Below are 18,563 nucleotides of genomic sequence, written 5' to 3'. Positions count from 1 at the left end.
TTCTCAGTTTTCAGTGTAGCCATTATGGTGCTGTGGAGTACGTAATGACAAATTCCCAGCACCATAACATCTTAATGGAAGCACTGCAATTACAAGGTCTGAAAATGGCCTTAGACACTGTAGAGGTACAGGGCTCATGCACCAGTACCCTCATCACTGGTATAGTGGCTGATCTATACCAGGGCAGTGGGTTGTAGGCATGGCACACAGATGTGTGCCATGTCAACTCTTCCCTTTGTTCTGCACCAAAACACGTAGCCTGAAAAGGCAGTGTGTGAGGGTAAGGGTACAGGACCTCTGAGGGTGGCAAAATAAGTGCTGCGGGCCCTTAGATGCCTTCTCTTCTCACAGTGCCCTGGGTAACTGTGGTACCATTTACCAGGGGCTGACCTGTGGCCAGAGATGCCAATTAGGTTTAGGCTTCAATGCAGTTTTAGGGAAAGAACATAGGCTCTGGGTACCTGATTAGAAGAAGCCCTGGGCCCACTCAGTCAAAGCACATCAGCAAGTCAGCTAAAAGTGGGGACAACCATGCAGAAAGAGGGCACTTTCTCAAAATGGCACACAAGGATGTGTGCCCTTTCGACTTTTGTTTGGTCTGCACCAAAACGCACAGCCTGCAATGGCAGTGTGTGGGTGTTTGGTGAGGGGCCTCTGAGGCTGGCACAATATATGCTGCGGCCCTTAAAGACCCTCTCTGGTCACAAGCCCCTTCATACCACTGGTAAAATTACAGGGACTTACATGTGAGACAGGTGTGCCAATTGTGAAAACAAAGGCAAAGTTTTGCGAAAGAACAGACCCTGGGAACCCGATTGGCATAAAATGGGCAAAAAGTTGAGAAACCCCATGCAAACAAAGGGGCACTTTACTACATATGTGCCCAAACCCGTAATATAGTTCCACTGCCTTAGGGCTGTTAAGGCCTGCTAGGAGTGACCAACAAATATTGGTCAGTGCTAGTTGGCATACCACACAGGCAATGCACCATGTCGACTGTTTTGTCTGCAGCAGGCCAGGCATGCTGCAGCGCAGTCTCAATGGCCTAGGTGAGGGGTCCCTAGGGGACCCTCTTCAATCCCAACACTGTAGGTACCCAAGTACCTTTTACAAGGGACTTCTAGGAAGCCTGAAGGCGAACTGTGGATCAGGTTTAGGGAAAGAACATAACACTGGGTACCTGGATAGCAGGGACCCAGTGCTCTACAGTCAAAGCCAGACAAAAGGTGGAGAGGTACTGCAACAGAATCCAGTTTTATCAAACATAGCACTGCCCATCTGGAGAAGGTCAGCTACTGCACTGCCCGACCATTCTTTGCTTCAACATATCCCACAAAGAGTTGGCCATCCACCCGGAACGCGTGTGCAGTCAAGGTAGAATGACAACACTGAGTCCAGACAGAGTAGCTCCAAGGAAGCTGGCTCTGCACATACTATACTGAAGAGAGGTGCAGTGAGCACACAGTCTAGGGGATCCTCAGAGGTAAGGCTAAAGGGCATGATACCTTAATCTCGTCTGTGGTAAAGTGGTTGAGCAGTCAGACTTAGCGGGTAGTGTTAAGCGTTTGAACACTACATACAAGTTACTTTGCAGTAGAGAATGGGTTGTAAACCATTTACAATACTTGTAATCACTTTAGATTACTTTTTAGTTCCATTTCTAGTTTGAGGTGAAACGAATTACAGTCTGGGCATTACAGTAAATCAGTAGCAGGTTACCTCTTTTGGAGGCACTAAGTTACTTTGCTGTTGTACAAGACAGGGTCAAAACTTGGACATTATTCAGAGAAAAATAATGTGTTACGTTTGCAGGTAAGGAAACTGTTTTGTAGTTCAGTCTTGGGCTGGTAGCATTTACACTGGGTAGGGGTCAAGTAGGTAAAAAAAGTGCACCCTTCAGATGCACAGAGGCGGGCTGGTGTAAAGCTCAAAGGAGAGGTTAAGCTCATTGCCAACATATGGAGACAGGGGGTACTCGGAAGTGCACTGGTCACAGGTAGGTACCTATGGTTCCTGAGTCAGGCCCCATGCTTCAAAGGTTAGCACAAAGGGGGCCACAAGTAGGCAGCAGCAGCACACACCCGGGGGCAGGCAGGGTGCAAAGTAGGCATCAGGCTCCAAACGGAAACTAATAGAGGACATCGGTTGGGAAGAAATGGTGCAGGCTTGGACCAGGAGGCTGGACTAAGGCGACCACCAGCTGGACAGGTAAGGTGGATACTGGGAACCTGGTTAGCAGGAGCCCAGTGCAAATCAAAGATGCTTCAGAATCAGGCAAAAAGTGCGAAGGTTGTAACCATGCCAAAAATGGTACTTTCCTGCACTAAACCTCAAAAATAGTCAACAAAACATTGAAAAAGCCAGTCAAAAAACAACAGAGTAGCTGTTCTCAAGAAAAGCACCAAATGGCACGGAAATAAAAGAACTGACAGCGTGCCTGGGTGGCGACTATATGGGTAATGCAACTCAACTTCCTGCATGGACGCAGAAACGAGACGTGGCACGCACAGGGGTGCTGCTCACAAAAAAGGTTCCAGATTGAGTCTAACACCAGGGAAAATTCGAAAGCCAAGGAATCTACAGATAGAAGTCTCCATCAGATAAGCTGCACATACAATCTGGTAAGAGACCCAATGTGAATGACGTCGGCCTACAAGAATCTACAGGTTCCCCAGAATACTATGCATTCCTACTTAAAAATATATATTTTCTATCACCCCCAGGTAAGGAACTTCTGGCAGAATTATAACCGCTCTTTCTACAAAGTATAGCCAGAGCGACACTACCTTTGATCAGAAGGCAAATTGATGAAGTGCCCTTTATTGCACCTGGGACACCAACCTAGAATACAGTGCAGAATGATATTAGAAAAGGTAGGCACCTTTTTAAAAGGCTTGTACTTTCCCTGAAGCCTCTGCACAAAAGGGTTTAGCTGAGATGTTACTATAAAAACTATCTACTGTAATCTTATGTCAGGGATCAGATAAAGTCTGCTTGAGTGTTTGTCAGAGCTAAGCTTCCAATGTCAAACTACTTTTACCTTAGACTTCAAAGAGTATTTCAGTATCACAAAGTTCTTTGGAATTGCACTGACTGGCACAATGAATGCACAAGTCAAAAGTAGCAACACTTAATTGCAAGTAGACAGGATTTATCCTACCTTGCGGATCAAAGGTGAAAGCCAGGGCAACAGTAGCTTGAGGGAAGCAAGGCGAAATGTCATTATTCTGGGAAGTCTGATTGCTCTAAATGCGATGATTGATGTGCATACACAGAATAAAGCATGACAGCTGAAAATAGATATTTACTTACTTGCAATTCGGACGTTCCTATAAGGAAACGTCAACTGAAATGACAAGCACTAAATTATGCATAAAGACACAAGTATTCAGTACTTAGGATTATCAAGGCAGAACCCTGTAGAAGAAAGTCTATTCCAGTCAAATTAAGTTTACTCAAATTTAGCTTGGAACGTGTCTACTTAATCAAGGATACACTTGGCTGCTGAATCTTCATGTATTGTCAACAGGACGTTGTGCCAGTTGTGAAATATACAACACTGTAACACATTTTATAATGTGCTTCACTATCCAGTTGCTTATTTGTAATGTTTGATGGAAATGTCTCATGTTTTGAATCTATTAACATTGTATAAAAAAGTTAAGCCAAAGCTTTGACTTTCCAATAGAAAACACTACACCAAACAAGATGAAATGCATCTTCCCTATGTGTCCACATGTCTCACCTTCAAGGAGTGAGAGGTCAAGAGCAAAACTAAAAGCATACTGTTCAAATACATATACCTCACATCACATGTTCAGAATATAACACCTAGCTACAGACAAGTAGTGATAACAAAAAGATGAATAATTAAATACTTCAATTTACTTCGAGAATTAGAATTTTTTACATTCATAAAACAAAATTAAAAAAAATAAACCTAATTCAGGTAAAGTTGACTTACCATCACAAACTGGCAAAGCTGAAATATCTGTGAGAATTCATTGCACATACTAAAAATATAAGAAAGTTTTATTTAAAAAAATTGTGGCCAATGCTTAATACAAACAGGTTCGGCATTATTGAACATTCAATAATAAAAGGTAATATTCATAAAAATACATATTTAGTAAAAGCACAAAAAGGTTTACATACTGAAACACCAGCACTCCACTGTCAGTAACCTTAGATTCACATCAATGAATCAGCCCTAGCCATTCGACTAGGAACCCCTAGTACTTTTAAAGCAATAAGAAATGCGTTACTTACCTGTAACCGCAGTTATCCAGTATTGGTGTCTTTCATAGATTCACATGCCTGAATCATTCCCCGTCGTCGAGACGGGAGTCCCCGGTACAGAGAAAAGTAATGTCCTATAGACATACATAGAGAAAAGTAGGCCTAAGGGCCTTGCCTTAGTAGCCTGTGTCCTTTTGTAAAAAGGACCAAATTCCAGAAGGTAGCCAATCAGCTACCACCTCCCTCTAGAACCTTCCTGTCAGGAGCCTCAATCTCTCAGATTTTCGTACGCACCAAGCTAGGTAGGCGTAATACATGTTAGAGAGAGAGGTGAGACCTTCCAGGGGAGGCGGGAGGGTTGCATGTGAATCTATGAAAGACACCAATACTGGATAACTGCTGTTACAGGTAAGTAACACATTTCTTATCCAGTATTATGGGTGTCTTTCATAGATTCACATGCCTGAATCAGAGTAGCAAGCAATACATTATGCACATTTCTGATGGAACAGCATAAGCAGTCTGAGATAATACATATCATGCGACTAAGAACCATCAACAAGTAAGAGGAAGTAAATAAATGTGCATACCAGTGAAGGATGGTGGGAAGGAGGAAGGCTCACCTCACTGGAATAGGTGGCGAAGCACAGCCTGGCCCACAGCTGCATCCTGCATCAGTTCCGTATCCAGGCAGTAGTGCCTGGTAAAGGTGTGTGGCGACTTCCAGGTTGCTCCCCTGCAAATGTCCAGTATTGGCACGCCAGCAAATAGCGCGGCTGATGTGGACACAGCTCTTGTAGAATGAGTTTGGATTGTAATGGCCTTCCGGCTTTTTCATGGCAAAAGGCAATTGCAGAAGATATCCATCATGAAATGCTTTGTTTGGAAAGTGGCATGCCTTTTCTTGGTCTGCTGAAAGCGATGAAAAGCTGATTCGTTTTCCTGAAATGTTTTGGTTTGTCAAGGTAAAACTTAAGACACCTCTTCAGGTCCAAGGAATGCAGGGATTTTTCAGCTGCAGTACTGGGATTTGGGAAGAATGAAGGGATCTTGTATGGAAAGAGCCTGTAGTTCGCTGACCCTTCTAGCGGAGGTTAGAGCCAATAGAAGGGCTATCTTCCATGAGATATATTTGAGATCCGCCCTATGGATTGGTTCGAAAGGGTGTTTCATCAATTGGTTGAGTACCACATTGAGATGCCATGTTGGTGGAATTCTTCTTGGTTGAGGGAAGGATCTATAGAGCCCCTTAAGGAATTGCTTTATTAACCGGTGGGACCAGAGAGAGGGCCCTTTTGACGTTCTCGTAAACCGGGAAATTGCTGCCAGATGAACTCTGATAGAGGCATGTGCAAGACCCGATTGTGCCAGGTGTAACAGATATGGCAATAGCTGCTCTGGAGTAACCCGGAAAGGATGGAGACTTTTGTCCTTACACCAAATGCAAAAGCGTTTCCATTTTAAGGAATAGGTCTTGTTTGTGCTGTCCGCTCTTGATTTCGCGAGGACATCCTTGCAGTCCTGTGGAATGTCTACTTGGTAGAATTCTCGGTACTCCGGAGCCATGCCGAAAATCTGAGAGATTTCAGATTCGGGTGCAGTACCTGACCTTTGGACATCGTGAGTAGGGATGGATGTTGGCCCAAACGGATTGGCGGTTGGACTGAGAGGCGATGGAGGTCCGTGAACCAATGCTGCCTCGGCCAGAACGGGGCAATCAGAATTAGGGTGCAGCGCTCCACTTTCATTTTCCGAAGGACTCTTGCTATGAGGGGAAATGGCGGAAATGCGTACGCAAACACGTTGCGCCAGGCGATGGAAAATGCATTTCCGAGGGACCGCAACTGGGGTGGCCAACTTGCGAAGTTGCGGCATTTGGCGTTCTCCCTGGTGGCAAAGAGGTCGATCTGCGGACTCCCCCCATTCCGAGAATATGCGATTCAGCACTGTCTGTTCGAGTTCCCATTCGTGGGACAGGGATCTCTGTCTGCTTAGAGCATCCGCTATGACGTTGTCCTTGCCTGGGACATACTCTGCTGTCAGTGTGATATTGTGGAGCACTAGCCAGTTCCAAATTTTCTGCGATTCGCGAGATAGTGTTAGCGAACGCGTTCCTCCCTGCTTGTTCAAGTAGTGCATTGTCGTGGTGTTGTCTGTTCTGACAAGCACTGGGGAGTTTGTGATGCGCGGGAGAAAGGCCTGCAGAGACAGGAAAACTGCCCTCCGCTCTAGGAGGTTGATCTGGAGCTGCCGTTCCTGGTCCGTCCACTTGCCGCTGATCTGTAATTCTTGAAGGACCGCTCCCCATCCCTCTAGAGAGGCATCTGTAGTTATTACATGTGGAGTTGCAGGTAGCAGGAATGGTAGTCCTTTTGAAAGGTTTTTGGGTGTCCTCCACCAGAGCAAGGCCTTGGTTATTTGTCGAGTAGTCACAATGTGATCCTCGAAAGAGCCTGTGCTCTGAGTCCACTGTCTGGTTAAAGCCTCTTGTAGGGGGCGCATCCTGAGCCGACAGTGTGGAATAATGATTCAGAAAAGGGGGTGGTGATGAACAGAGTGTGCCTGAATTAAGCAGACCACTCTTACCCAGTCCAAAGATCAGGGCTTGATCCATCACCGTTTTTTAGCTCACTGCACCATCCCAGCTCAGAATTTGGCTATATGCAAATTAGTCTGTTCCTGTCCCAGTGCATGATGGGAACAGGGCAAACCAAACTACCAAGCCAATTCTTATACTGGGAAGGAAACAAGCTACCGGGGACCGGTTTCTGGCATTTCAGCCTCGTCGGCCCAGCTTGCTTGAATCCTGATGGTGCAATGAGCAAGGGACTCACATCTGAGTATACCCTTCCACGCTTATGGTGGACAAAATGATTCAGAAAAGGGGGTGGTGATGAACAGAGTGTGCCTGAATTAAGCAGACAACTCTTACCCAGTCCAAAGATCAGGGCTTGATCCGTCACCGTTGTGGAATAAGCAGGATACACGAGGACATCATTCCCAGGAGGGACTTGAAAGTACGGAACAGTAGGGTTTTCTTTGAAGCCACTGCGGTGGCCAGAGTAATCAGCTTGTGCTTCCTCTCTCGAGATGGGAATGCTTTTGAACATTCCGTATTCAAAGTTGCTCCAAGAAAGGTAAGAACTCTGGAGGGCTGTAAGGTAGACCTCGTGATTGAGCGTCAAGCCCAGTTGTTGGAAAATTTTGAGACCGGCGTTGGAAGACTCTGTTGCGCCTGTTAGAGATGGTGCTTTCACCAGCCAGTTGTCCAGGTAGGGGAAGACTTGGTGTCCATGCTGTCGTAGGAAAGCTGCCACAGGGGAGAGGCACTTGGTGAAAATTCGAGGTGCCGATTTGAGGCCGAATGGGAGGACACAGAATTGGTAGTGCTGTCCCGCTACTGCAAATCTGAGGAATTTTCTGTGGCGTTTGTGTATTGGGATGTGATAATATGCGTCTTGTAGGTCTAATGACGTCATAAAGTCTCCTTCCTCTAGTGACCCCAAGATCTCTGGGATAGTCACCATCCGAAACAATTGACTCTTCAAGAATGTATTGAGTGCCCTGAGATCTAGGATGGGCCTCCAGTTTTTCCGTTTCTGTTGTATTAGAAAGAAGCGGGAATAAAATCCCTTCCCTTTGTGAGCTGATGGTACTCGCTCTATTGCTCCTTTCTTTAACATTGAAGCGATCTCTTGAAGGAGTAATCGTAAGTGCCTGTGTTGGAGCTTGTGAGGAGGAGTTATCGGAGGAATTGAATTGAATTCCAATGAATGTCCGTATTGGATCAATTGGAGCACCCAGCGGTCTGTTATTGATCTCCAATTGTGAAGGAAGTGTGTTAGTTTTCCTCCAATTTTGAAAGAACGAGATGGTGGATGGACTGGCTGCTGGAAACGGTCATCGGCGTCCGCCAGTGGGTTTCCTTTGTGTTTCTCCCCTGTAGTTGGACCTCCCGTACGAGGTCTGACGTCCCTGTTGCTGTTGCCGCTGCTGGTATTGCGATTGGCCTTGATTATATGAGTATGAGGATTTGCTCTGGTATGATCCTCTGTAAGAGGGCTGACCTTTACCCCTGTTCCCTCGAAAGGACTGATTTTTAAACTGCAACGTCCCAAGTGCTCGTGCAGTGTCCGTGTCTTTTTTGATTGTCTGTAAGGCCTCGTCCATTTTCTCCCGAAAGATGTTGGCCGTCGTAGGGCATGTCAAGTACTTTAGTTTGGACTTCTTGACGAAAAGAGGTTGCCTTGAGCCATCCTTGTCTTCGCAAGACCGCGGCACCTGCTAGCTGTCTGAAGCCGGCCATTGCGACGTGTACAGCACAATCAATAAGCTCTGATGCCGACGTTTATCCTTCCTTAAGGAGTGATTGAACTTCCTCCTTTAAGTTATCAGGCAGTTCTGTCAGATATGGGGCAATGTCCTCACACAATTGCCTATTGTATCGTCCTAGTAGTACAATTGAGTTAGCTACTTTGATAGTCATGGCTGACGTGGTTGAAAAGCGTTTGCCAATGCCGTCTAGTTTCCTGCCTTCCTTGTCTGGTGGTGCTGAAAATGGAGAGGACGGATTTCTAGAGTTCTTTTGAGCCGCCTGGGTAACCACGGAATCTGGCTTTGGATGCCCAGTAAGGAGTGCTGTTGCTGGTGCCTTATATTGCTTGTCCAGTCTGGGTACCACTGCGGAGACCGAGGCTGGTGTCTGCATTAATTGTTGCCCTTGTTCCCATATGTGATCAATGATTGGAATTTCTCGTTTTTCTGACTGGGTCTTTAAAATCATATAGGAAACAGTCTGTTTCATGTGAGTCCATAGTCATATGGAATCTCGTGGCTGCTCTTTCCACTAAATTGTGGAATCCGCCAATGTCCGCCGGCGGCGAGTCCGAAGTAGTGGGCTCAGGTGTGGCAGGAGATGGAGCGATGTAGTCTTCATCATCCCTGTGGTCGGACAGGTAGTCCCGTACTTCCCCTTCTTCTGGTTCCTCGCCCTCAGAAGACTGGATAGGTTGTACGGTTTCTCTCTCTCGACGGATCACCAAAGGTGATGGTCTCGGTCTTGGAGAGGAGGTCGGCCCAGATGACACTGGAGTTTTCTCCGTTGACGGGCCGTTGGCGATTCAGGAAATCGCTTTTTGTAGTCTTGTATCAAGTACTGTAGGTCTGAGACTACAGATACTGGAAGGCATACCATAGGTGTGACATGCGTCTGTACCTGTGAATGTACAGTCTCCTCTGTAAACACTACATCATCGCCATTTTCATCCGTGCTTTGGCACTTTACGATTAGATCGGATGAACTGGTGGCCTGACCGTACTGGTCATCGTCCGATTCGTCGTCTTGCAGTAGACAAGATGGGGGTAATTTTTTAACCCTGCTTGAAGACGTTAAATCCGGTGTAATTGGATTTTTTGTACTCTTTTAGGGTGGAATCAAGTCGGATTGTTTCCATAGCGTCGACGGCTTCGTCGACTGTCATCGTAGACTGAATTCAGATTGCCAATGGTGAGCTCGTAGACGTTACCTTCGTCGATGGTCCCGTCGACGGGGTCTTAGTCGTCGACGGTGCGCTCGTCAACGGGGTCTTAGTCGTCGACGGGGCGCTCGTCGACTGGGTCTTTGTCGACGATGTTTTTACCGTCGTCGATGTCTTCGTCGACGACACGCCTGTCGTCGAGGGGGTCTTCGTCGGCGGTGCAGGCGTCGCCGGTTTTGGCTTAGTCGTCGTCGACGGAATCTTAAGCAACGTTGAGTGCTTTTTTATGAGAATAATAGACGATACAGGCTTACCCGCCGTCGACGATGGAGTAGTCGTCGATGATGCTGCTGTCGACGCCGTCGGCGTCTAATGAATTCCGATTGCCGATGGTGAGCTCGTAGACGGTACCTTCGTCGACGGTCCCGTCGACGGGGTCGTCGACGGAGCGCTCGTCGACGGGGTCTTAGTCGTCGACGGAGCGCTCGTTGACGGGGTCTTAAGACACGCCGGTCGTCGAGGGGGTCTTCGTCGGCGGTGCAGGCGTCGACGGTTTTGGCTTCGTAGTCGTCGACGGAATCTTAAGCAACGTTGAGTGCTTTTTTATGAGAATAATCGACGATACAGGCTTAACCGCCGTCGACGATGGAGTAGTCGTCGATGATGCTGTCGACGCAGTCGTCGACACAGTCGTCGTCGATGTAGAAATATAGACTGTAGAGATGGTTTTCCTCAGCGCAGAGGGAAGGGTCGACGAAATCGTGGTCGACGACTGCGCAGGCTTCCTGAGGGCATTAGCCTCCTTGTCAGACGTGGATGATCTTGCCTCTGAAGACTTTGTGGCAGTCTTCTTAGGAGGAACGTCTGTAGGGCTAGGGGAAGCAACAGTTGGCCTCCTCAAGGATAATTTTGAGGAAACTGAAGCCATCTCACCTTCCTCTGAAGACAACAGGTAGTCTCTGGTTTTCAGTCTGTTCAACCAGAGGAGTAGCCTTCCTTCTCTGTCTTTAAGTGTCATTGTAGAGAATGTTCTACAAATTCGACATTCCTTGGGAGAATGATCTGGATAAAGACAGTATAGGCACGTTTCATGCTTGTCATCGACGTGGAGTCTCTTCTTACCACAAGATGAGCAAGCCCTGAAGAGACCTTTCTTTTGTTGATCAGCCATAGTTAAGTTTTGAAGTAAATATCCAATTTCTGTGAGGAAAAGAGATAAAACTAGGAAACCTGAGGAGAACTCGGGTGGAGACTCCCTAGCACAACGTGCGGTAGAAAATCTGAGAGACTGAGGCTCCTGACAGGAAGGTTCTAGAGGGAGGTGGTAGCTGATTGGCTACCTTCTGGAATTTGGTCCTTTTTACAAAAGGACATAGATAGGCTACTAAGGCAAGGCCCTTAGGCCTACTTTTCTCTATGTATGTCTATAGGACATTACTTTTCTATGTACCGGGGACTCCCGTCTCGACGACGGGGAATGATTCAGGCATGTGAATCTATGAAAGACACCCATAATACTGGATAAAGTCCTGCATACATGGTGAGTTCAACACATAGTGAGTCACACATTCATGCATCTATGCACTAAGTAATACCTCCCACCTAACCACACACAGACTGATACTCAAAGAACCAACTAATAACCCATATAGACACTCATGTAGCTACTCACCAACCCATGCAGCCACTTATACACAAAGTGAGAGACTGATACAAATATTTACATATTTAAACATTACTCGCTAACGTATGTATTCACTAAGATTACACTTAATCAGTCAGTTATACAATCAAATTTTTTTCATCATCCATTTAGACACTTCTATACCCATTTATTCTTCCATCGACTTAGAGATATACATATATAAAACATTTAATTTTCAGAAAAACACATTCACTGGATGATGTCAGTGATGTCATCAGTGATGTCATTTGCGATGTCAGTGATGTCATGAGTGATGTAATATGTGACCTCATCAGCAGCGCATTGCGGGCGCACAAGTTATAGTTAGCTGAACTAACGGGAAATTTCAATGGTTTTGTAGGAGTGAAATGTCCAGCTAACTATAACGCCCCTGAAACCGATGTTTTTTTCTAATCCCAGTAAGTGGACGGTGGGTAGTGCTAGCAATATCCTTCAATGTATTCACACAACTGTTTGTTTTGTAAAAGTGCTGGTGCAGAGATCATGCAAATAACCACGGTAATGGTCTGTATCATAAGGAAAATGCTACTTAGCAGTATGCATCTTTCTTGGCATGTAGGGCTGCAGCGTCACACACTAGTGCATAGATCGCCATCTGGTGGTGAGCCCGGATGATTACACTTTGTTGTTATCTTGGAAGAGACTTTGTTTGTTAGATGACTCCTCCTGTAGAGCGTTGTGCACATGGGCATCAACTCCATCTTCAGATTGTTTTTCGCCATTGAGGGAAATGATGGAGTTGTAGGAGTCCAGAAAAAGATGTCCATGTGTATTGTATCTAATTAAGATATTACTGGAACAGATCTAGGTAGCCGGGGAGGCGGGTGGGCGAGACTGCAGCCCTACATGCCAAGAACAGATACATACTGGTAAGTAGCATTTTCCGTTCGAGGAATATAGGCTGCAGATCACACACTAGTGCATTGATTGCATAGCAGTTCTCTCCCTTAGCGGCGACCACCAGCATCTGTTGCAGAAGTTTGAAATAATGTTTTGAGTACAGCCTGGCCCATCTGCACAGTAGTGTTTTGTGAATGTGTGTGGTTTAGACCATGTAGCTGCTTTGCAGATATCATCTAAGGGAAGATTTCCTAAAAATGCCAGAGATGCCCCTAATTTACGGGTGGAATGAGCCCTAGGGGGAATGGATAGTGCGTTTTGCTTTTTGGTAACAAATTCGAACGCATTTGACAATTTATCTTGCAATCCCAGCTTTTGAAATGGAATTACCTTTATGTGGAGGAGAAAAGGACGCAAACAATTGTTTTGTTTTACGAAATGGTTTGTCCTATTAATATAGTAGAGGAGAGCTCTTTTGACATCTAATGTATGGCAAGCTCTTTCAGCTACCGTCTGTGATTGAGAGAAGAATACTGGCAACTCAATAGATTGATTGAGGTGGAACGGTAAAATGACTTGGGGTTTGCTTTTAGAACCACTTTGTTGTGATAGAGTTGTAATGAATATGCTACTTACCAGTATGCATCTGTTCTTGGCATGTAGGGCTGCTGACATTCATATCTATAGCATAGATCGCCGCCTAGTGTTGGGTCCGGATGATTGCACATTGTTGTCCTGGAAGAGTCTTCGAAGTATCACGAGATTGGTGGCTCCTCCCCTGGACTACAGTGCGCATGGGCATTGTAGGAGAGTGGGGTCTGCAATCCCATGGCCACCCCAGATTTTTGCTTTTTGCTTCATTGGTTTACGACTTTCCCTGACTGTGGGCCTGCTAATCAGACCCACAGCCTAGCTGTTCTCTCTAAAAATTGACAAGCATGTACCTTAGGTGCATTTACCAATTGGTACTGGGCCACCTTATCAGTCCCTGTACAGTATACCTTCGGTATCCAGGGCATAGGTTATGTTATGTTAACGATATTTATATAGCGCACAGCTGCCCCAGCAAAGGGGCGTCCTGGCGCTTAGACAGATACTATAACATAACACGCATGAAGAAAGATAAAAGGTGGAGCAACTACTCAGAAATAGGAAACAAAAAAGTTTTAATAGCACGCCTGAAGGAGGACAGGTTATTCAAAGCTCGAATGTGCACCGGGAGCGACTTCCACAACCCCGATGCAAGCACCCAGCAAGAGCGGCCACCCATTCTGCTAAGTTTAAAACGGGGGCAGACCGCAAGATGAAGAGCCTCCGATCTCAAAGATCTCAAAGGGATGTAGGGGATGAGCAAGTTGGCGTAAGTAGGTGTACCCAGGGCCTACCAGGGGCTGCAGCATGTATTATGCCACCCCTGGCTGGCCATCCAAAACTAACACAACTGGCTGCACGACAGCTGGGGCAAGGTGGTTGTGAGAAGTTGGCCTGATATATAGTGCTCACTATTCTAGTGATCACTTTGTATCATACCAAACGACCCTTATTGATGATTGGTTGTAAGTCAACCTTATTAGACCAGCTATCCTAGTAGCGTGGACAAGAGCAGTCTTTAGGCTAAACTCTAGAGGGCGTGTTAAGCCAGCTGTTATACCATCATATATACCCCTTGAACATTAAGTGAAAGGACACCACACAAGTTGTTATAAAAATAAAGGATATTTATTAATAACAAGTCTACCCTGAACTCTTTATGAGTCAGGGAGCTAAGCACAATACAAAACTCTTACGAAAATACTACAAGTTGCACAATTTACACAAATGCCTGAGGGGCACGAAAAACCATATACTTCAAAAGTGGAATGCGAAATACTAGCAGGTAAGTAACACGATCCAGAGGCTTCAGGACCGCTAGGACTACCTTACTGAACCCTCAGGTTAGGAGCAGGAGGCCTAGGGAACCCGGGTGCAGAGTGGGAACTCTTATGCGGGATGCGGGACCAAGTCTATGGATGCTAGCAGTTTCTTAAGTTACTGTTTCCGGACGAATCAGACTATGTAGACTAAAAACGAAAAAGGATCTGGATACTAGGATAGTGAACCTGTGCTGGAGCACCGAAATGCTCGAGTTACCTATCCCAGGGGCTGCGGCTGCATAGGGTTCAAAAGACGTCGGGAATCCTCGTTGTAGTCTATGGAGCCTGAAAGAAGATGTTGCTGGCAGGCGACCAAAGAAGATGTTCGGTGTGATCCAAGGCTGGATCAGTGAGGGAGACGACCTGAAAGCAGAGGGGACTCAGTTCTCAATCACTAGCCAGTGATTGTGTGGGCACCAGGATGGCACCGGATGAAGTCACCGCAATCAGGTGAGTGGGCGACGCTGGACTCTGCAGTCACACGGGCCAGGAGGCGTTGTCGGCGTCCAGGCTGGAGGTGCGAGCTGTCCCACGATGGTGTCTGCTGTCGGCGATGCTGGATCCAAGATTGGTGCAACAACCCTTGGCAAAGGCAAGCCCACGAGGTGGAGTCAAAATGGCGTCTGGAGTGGACCAGGAGGGTCCAGGGTACTTCTTGTTGGACAAGGAGCAAGGGCCAGTCTAGGGGACCTAGACCAACGGTGAAATCGTCGTGGTACGTCGTCAGGAGGGCCACTAGCCAACGGGCAAGTGACCGGACAACGTGGCAAGCAGCAAGGAAGCAGAAGGGCCCCACGCAGATCTCGTGGATGCTGGAGGGCTGGACTTCGGTGCTGGAGCTGCTTAGGGTTGGGGCTTCTCAAACCCCAGTGCACTCACTCGAGGGTCCCTCGGGGGTCGTGCTGGTTAAGCGTCGTGCAGGTCTTGAAGGTAGCCGGTCCCACGGGTCTCGTCACACCCACGAATCTCAGCTGGGCTAATGATGCAGGTAGAGGTCAGAGATGGCGGGGAATCCGGGTCTTGTCGAGCTGGGCAGTCTTGATCCGGAGGATGGACGTGCAGCAAACCGCAAGCGCTTAGATGGTGCCTGCTGGTGCAGGGTGGCTACTCCTTAGCCACAAGGGAGAGTCTTCAGAGAGTGACAAGAGTTCCTTTCGTGGAAAGTAGTTCAAGTTTCAAGATGATCCAATTTGGGAAGGGTGCCCGCTCCTACCTTTATTCTAAGAAAAGGGGCTGGCACGCGACTAGACCTTCCTCTGGATGACCTGTGAGCCAGGCCATAGATGCGAATTCTTTCCCTGTCTTTGAGAGTTCTTCCTGACAGGTGCTCGCAGTGAGGACAGGTGCCTGGATCATGTTATTCAGGCAGACACAGGATACAAACGTCGTGATTGTCTGATTTTGCTGTCTTGTTTCCACAAGGACATTTGTCAAAAAGTCAAGGTATTCTCAGCTGAAAATGCTCACCAAACTGACTTAAAAACACAGTTTCTTACTTGACTAGATGTAAAATGTCAAAGTAAGTAGAAAAAGTTGTTCAAAAAGAAGTAATTTTCTGTCAGAAAATAGAAATTAGTGGAGGTGTGTAACCAGGATCCTTCCTGAAGGAGCCGGAAAGAACAACTGACCTAACTGTCACCCCTGAGGCATGATGGGATACCGGGGGTTGTGGGTGCCTTAAAGGCACGGTGTCAGTTTTTTGGTATACAGCTACAGGTTAGCTTTTCAGTCTTTTTAGACTGTTTGCAATGCAGCCTGGGAGCTTTCTATGCTTTCAGTGAGTTATAAGAATTTCTACTGCTGCCTAAGCATTAAAACAGTTTCTAAACAATCTTTGGTGTTGTTTCTAATGCATATTATTCATGTATGCTGGAAATTCTTCACAGCATATTTCAGCTCTGGTGTGATTTGGCTGATATATATGTGGGGCACATATAATATAGCGTTTCCGGGGTCCCGCGCATGGGCGGGAATATTCTAATGCTTATGACTATTGATGAGGATCCCCTGGAAGAGAACTTACTCTTCTAGTGTTCAGGGGGGTTAGACCAACACTGGGCAAGGTTCAAATGAAGATCGGTACTGTACCACCAGTGGCACTGGGGCGACCGGGTGCAGAGGTCACTGGGCCCAATGTTTGCCAACAGAAGCTGGGGGGCCCATAAGAGGTGATGGTTGCAGGTATGCGAAGGAGGCACACAGGTTCAGAGCAGATCCGAACCAGAAAAGCTGGTCAATCCCCTGCCTCTTCACAACCTTGAAGCATAATACTGCTTAAACTAGCGTGTTTGGAGAAGGGAATCCCCCCCTCTCACACATAGACAAACACTTTAGGGCGTGTATACACATAGTCTGAATTACACACCCACTAGTCTAAATCACATACACTTACTTTTAATTAGTCCTGAAGAAAGCCAGCATATTCATAAGGCACTGGCTGAAACATGTTGACTTACCATGGATGTAGGAGGTCGTAACTTGCCTCCAACATCCCACAGCCTTTTTTAACCGCTGACGGTGGCCCAGGTATTAAAGTCTAATTCACCTTCGGGTACTGGGACCATCGCCAAGTAGTTTTAACGTCACACTCACAACATTCACCGCACACTCAGCGACATACCTGCTCCGCTGTAATCAGGCGTCGAAGCACACCCGGGACACGCTAGGTGTCACTGGGTGGGCCCGATGATGAAGCATGCCACCAACTAGGTTGGTGGGTGAGGGCTTCATGAGCATACCAACCAGATGCTCCCATGACAAAACATACCTGAGTCATTAAACCATTGTTCTACTCATAATGCATAAGCTAGTCTCTTTATGATTAACATTATATGGTTGCAGGTAAATACCAGCAGTTTCAGGGCCCAGGCCTGGGGGTTAAAGAAAGCAAAGGGGGAAGGAGGGGAGGTGGGGGACAAAGAAGCACCAGAGCTACACCACCAGTTACATTGGGGCAGCCGGGTGCTAATCAGCATCAGGCAACCAATGCAAACAAATGGAGGATCTCGGTTGCACAAAGGCTTCAAGCTCAGACCAAGAGGCTGGATGGAAGGGACAACCATCTGGACAGGTAAGCAGGAATACAAGGTAAGGTCTGGGCATCATAGGATGGGCTCCTCAAGGTCGAGAGGCTGAGGATGAAAGAATGCCCTTTGATGTGGGACTTCCTTTACCTGAGCCAGTTGTGGTAAGGGGGCCCTTTGTGTAGAGGCTGCATGTAACTTTGTGGGTCCAGGAGAGGTCAGCCACCGATTAAGTTGAGATACAGATCATTGGGGAAACTTCAATGGACAGGTGAGCCACTCACTAGGGCCATGGGCGTCTGATGCAGGGTGGGTGGAGATCACAGATCCGCCTAGATCCATAGTCCTTGAATATTGAGTTCTCTGAACAGGGCCACTGTCCTCGCGAGATCTGGTCTTTGTTGAAAAGTGGCAGCCTTCCTGGGGTTCTTATAAGTCGATAGCCATAGGACAGGTGTCTCCAGCAGGCTATTCATGCTGGAGACAAGCCGAGTGGGCTGGGGCCAAGTGAGTTGCCCTCTTAAAGCTTCGCTGTACGGAGTCTTCTTCGTCCTTCATAGGTTGAAGGAATCTGAGGATCAAGGTTTAGGGGTGCTCCTAAATACTGAACTTATTGGTATTCTGGTACTGGCAGATGGCAGCTAATAGGCTACTTGCCTCTAGGGTGCCTACAACCTTTGAATGTCCCCACCTTTTGGGAAGGGGTAGAGGCATCTCCTAACCTGACTGGATAGAATCCTTCCATTAAAAAAATAGAGGATTTCCTAAGGAGCACCAGGGCACCTTCGGTGTAGTGAGCAGAGTTTTCACACCTCTCTTGGCTACCAGTTCTCCCGACCTTGCCGCTAAATGTGGGGCTTGGTCAGGGGGCTGGCACCTGCACCAGCTGGACAGTCCCGGTCAGCACACCAAAGGGCAGGAAACCATTAAGGCTCACTGCCCAGAATGCTGTTCCTGCACGGGGGTAGTTAATAAGCAACCCCATCCCAAGCAGGCTTTGTTCCTCAACAAGAGAACAAGGGCTACCATCACAGGGGGAGAGAAACGTTTTCTTGGCAGGCTGGTGCAGACCAGTCAGCTGGACACGAGGGAGTTCATCGTTTTTCAGGTGGCATTTTTAAGATGCCCTCTGAGTGCATATTGTAATAAATCTAGCACTGGCATCAGTGTGTTTATTATGCTTTAATACCAAACTCCTTCGCATTCAGTAAAGCCATCAATGAGCAGTGGAGTTTGTAACGACAAACTCCCAGTCCATGTATTCAATATGGCTCCACTGAACTTGAAACGTCTGTGGATGGGCACATATACCGTAGGGGAATGTTGCTGATGCAGCTGTGCCCTCATCTGTGGTATATTGCACCCT

General features: G+C 47.0%; 1 protein-coding gene across 2 annotated transcripts in view; it reads right to left on the bottom strand.

Annotated features, from left to right (window-relative positions):
* The window catches only part of XPO1 (exportin 1), a 960,241-nt gene that overhangs the window by 624,797 nt on the left and 316,881 nt on the right, over positions 1–18,563 (bottom strand). For both annotated transcript variants that reach the window (XR_013596235.1, XM_078649290.1), the window contains exon 8: positions 3,965–4,013. Coding sequence is in view for 1 of the 2 variants with exons in the window: in XM_078649290.1 (XP_078505416.1) it covers positions 3,965–4,013 (49 nt within the window). In the remaining variant the exon portion in view is untranslated. The remainder of the gene's footprint in view (positions 1–3,964; positions 4,014–18,563) is intronic.

Source organism: Lissotriton helveticus, chromosome 6 (assembly GCF_964261635.1).
Source record: "Lissotriton helveticus chromosome 6, aLisHel1.1, whole genome shotgun sequence".
NCBI classification, from domain to species: domain Eukaryota; kingdom Metazoa; phylum Chordata; class Amphibia; order Caudata; family Salamandridae; genus Lissotriton; species Lissotriton helveticus.
The sequence above is the reverse complement of the archived record's forward strand: the minus strand, read 5'-3'. Positions and strand labels throughout refer to the sequence as shown.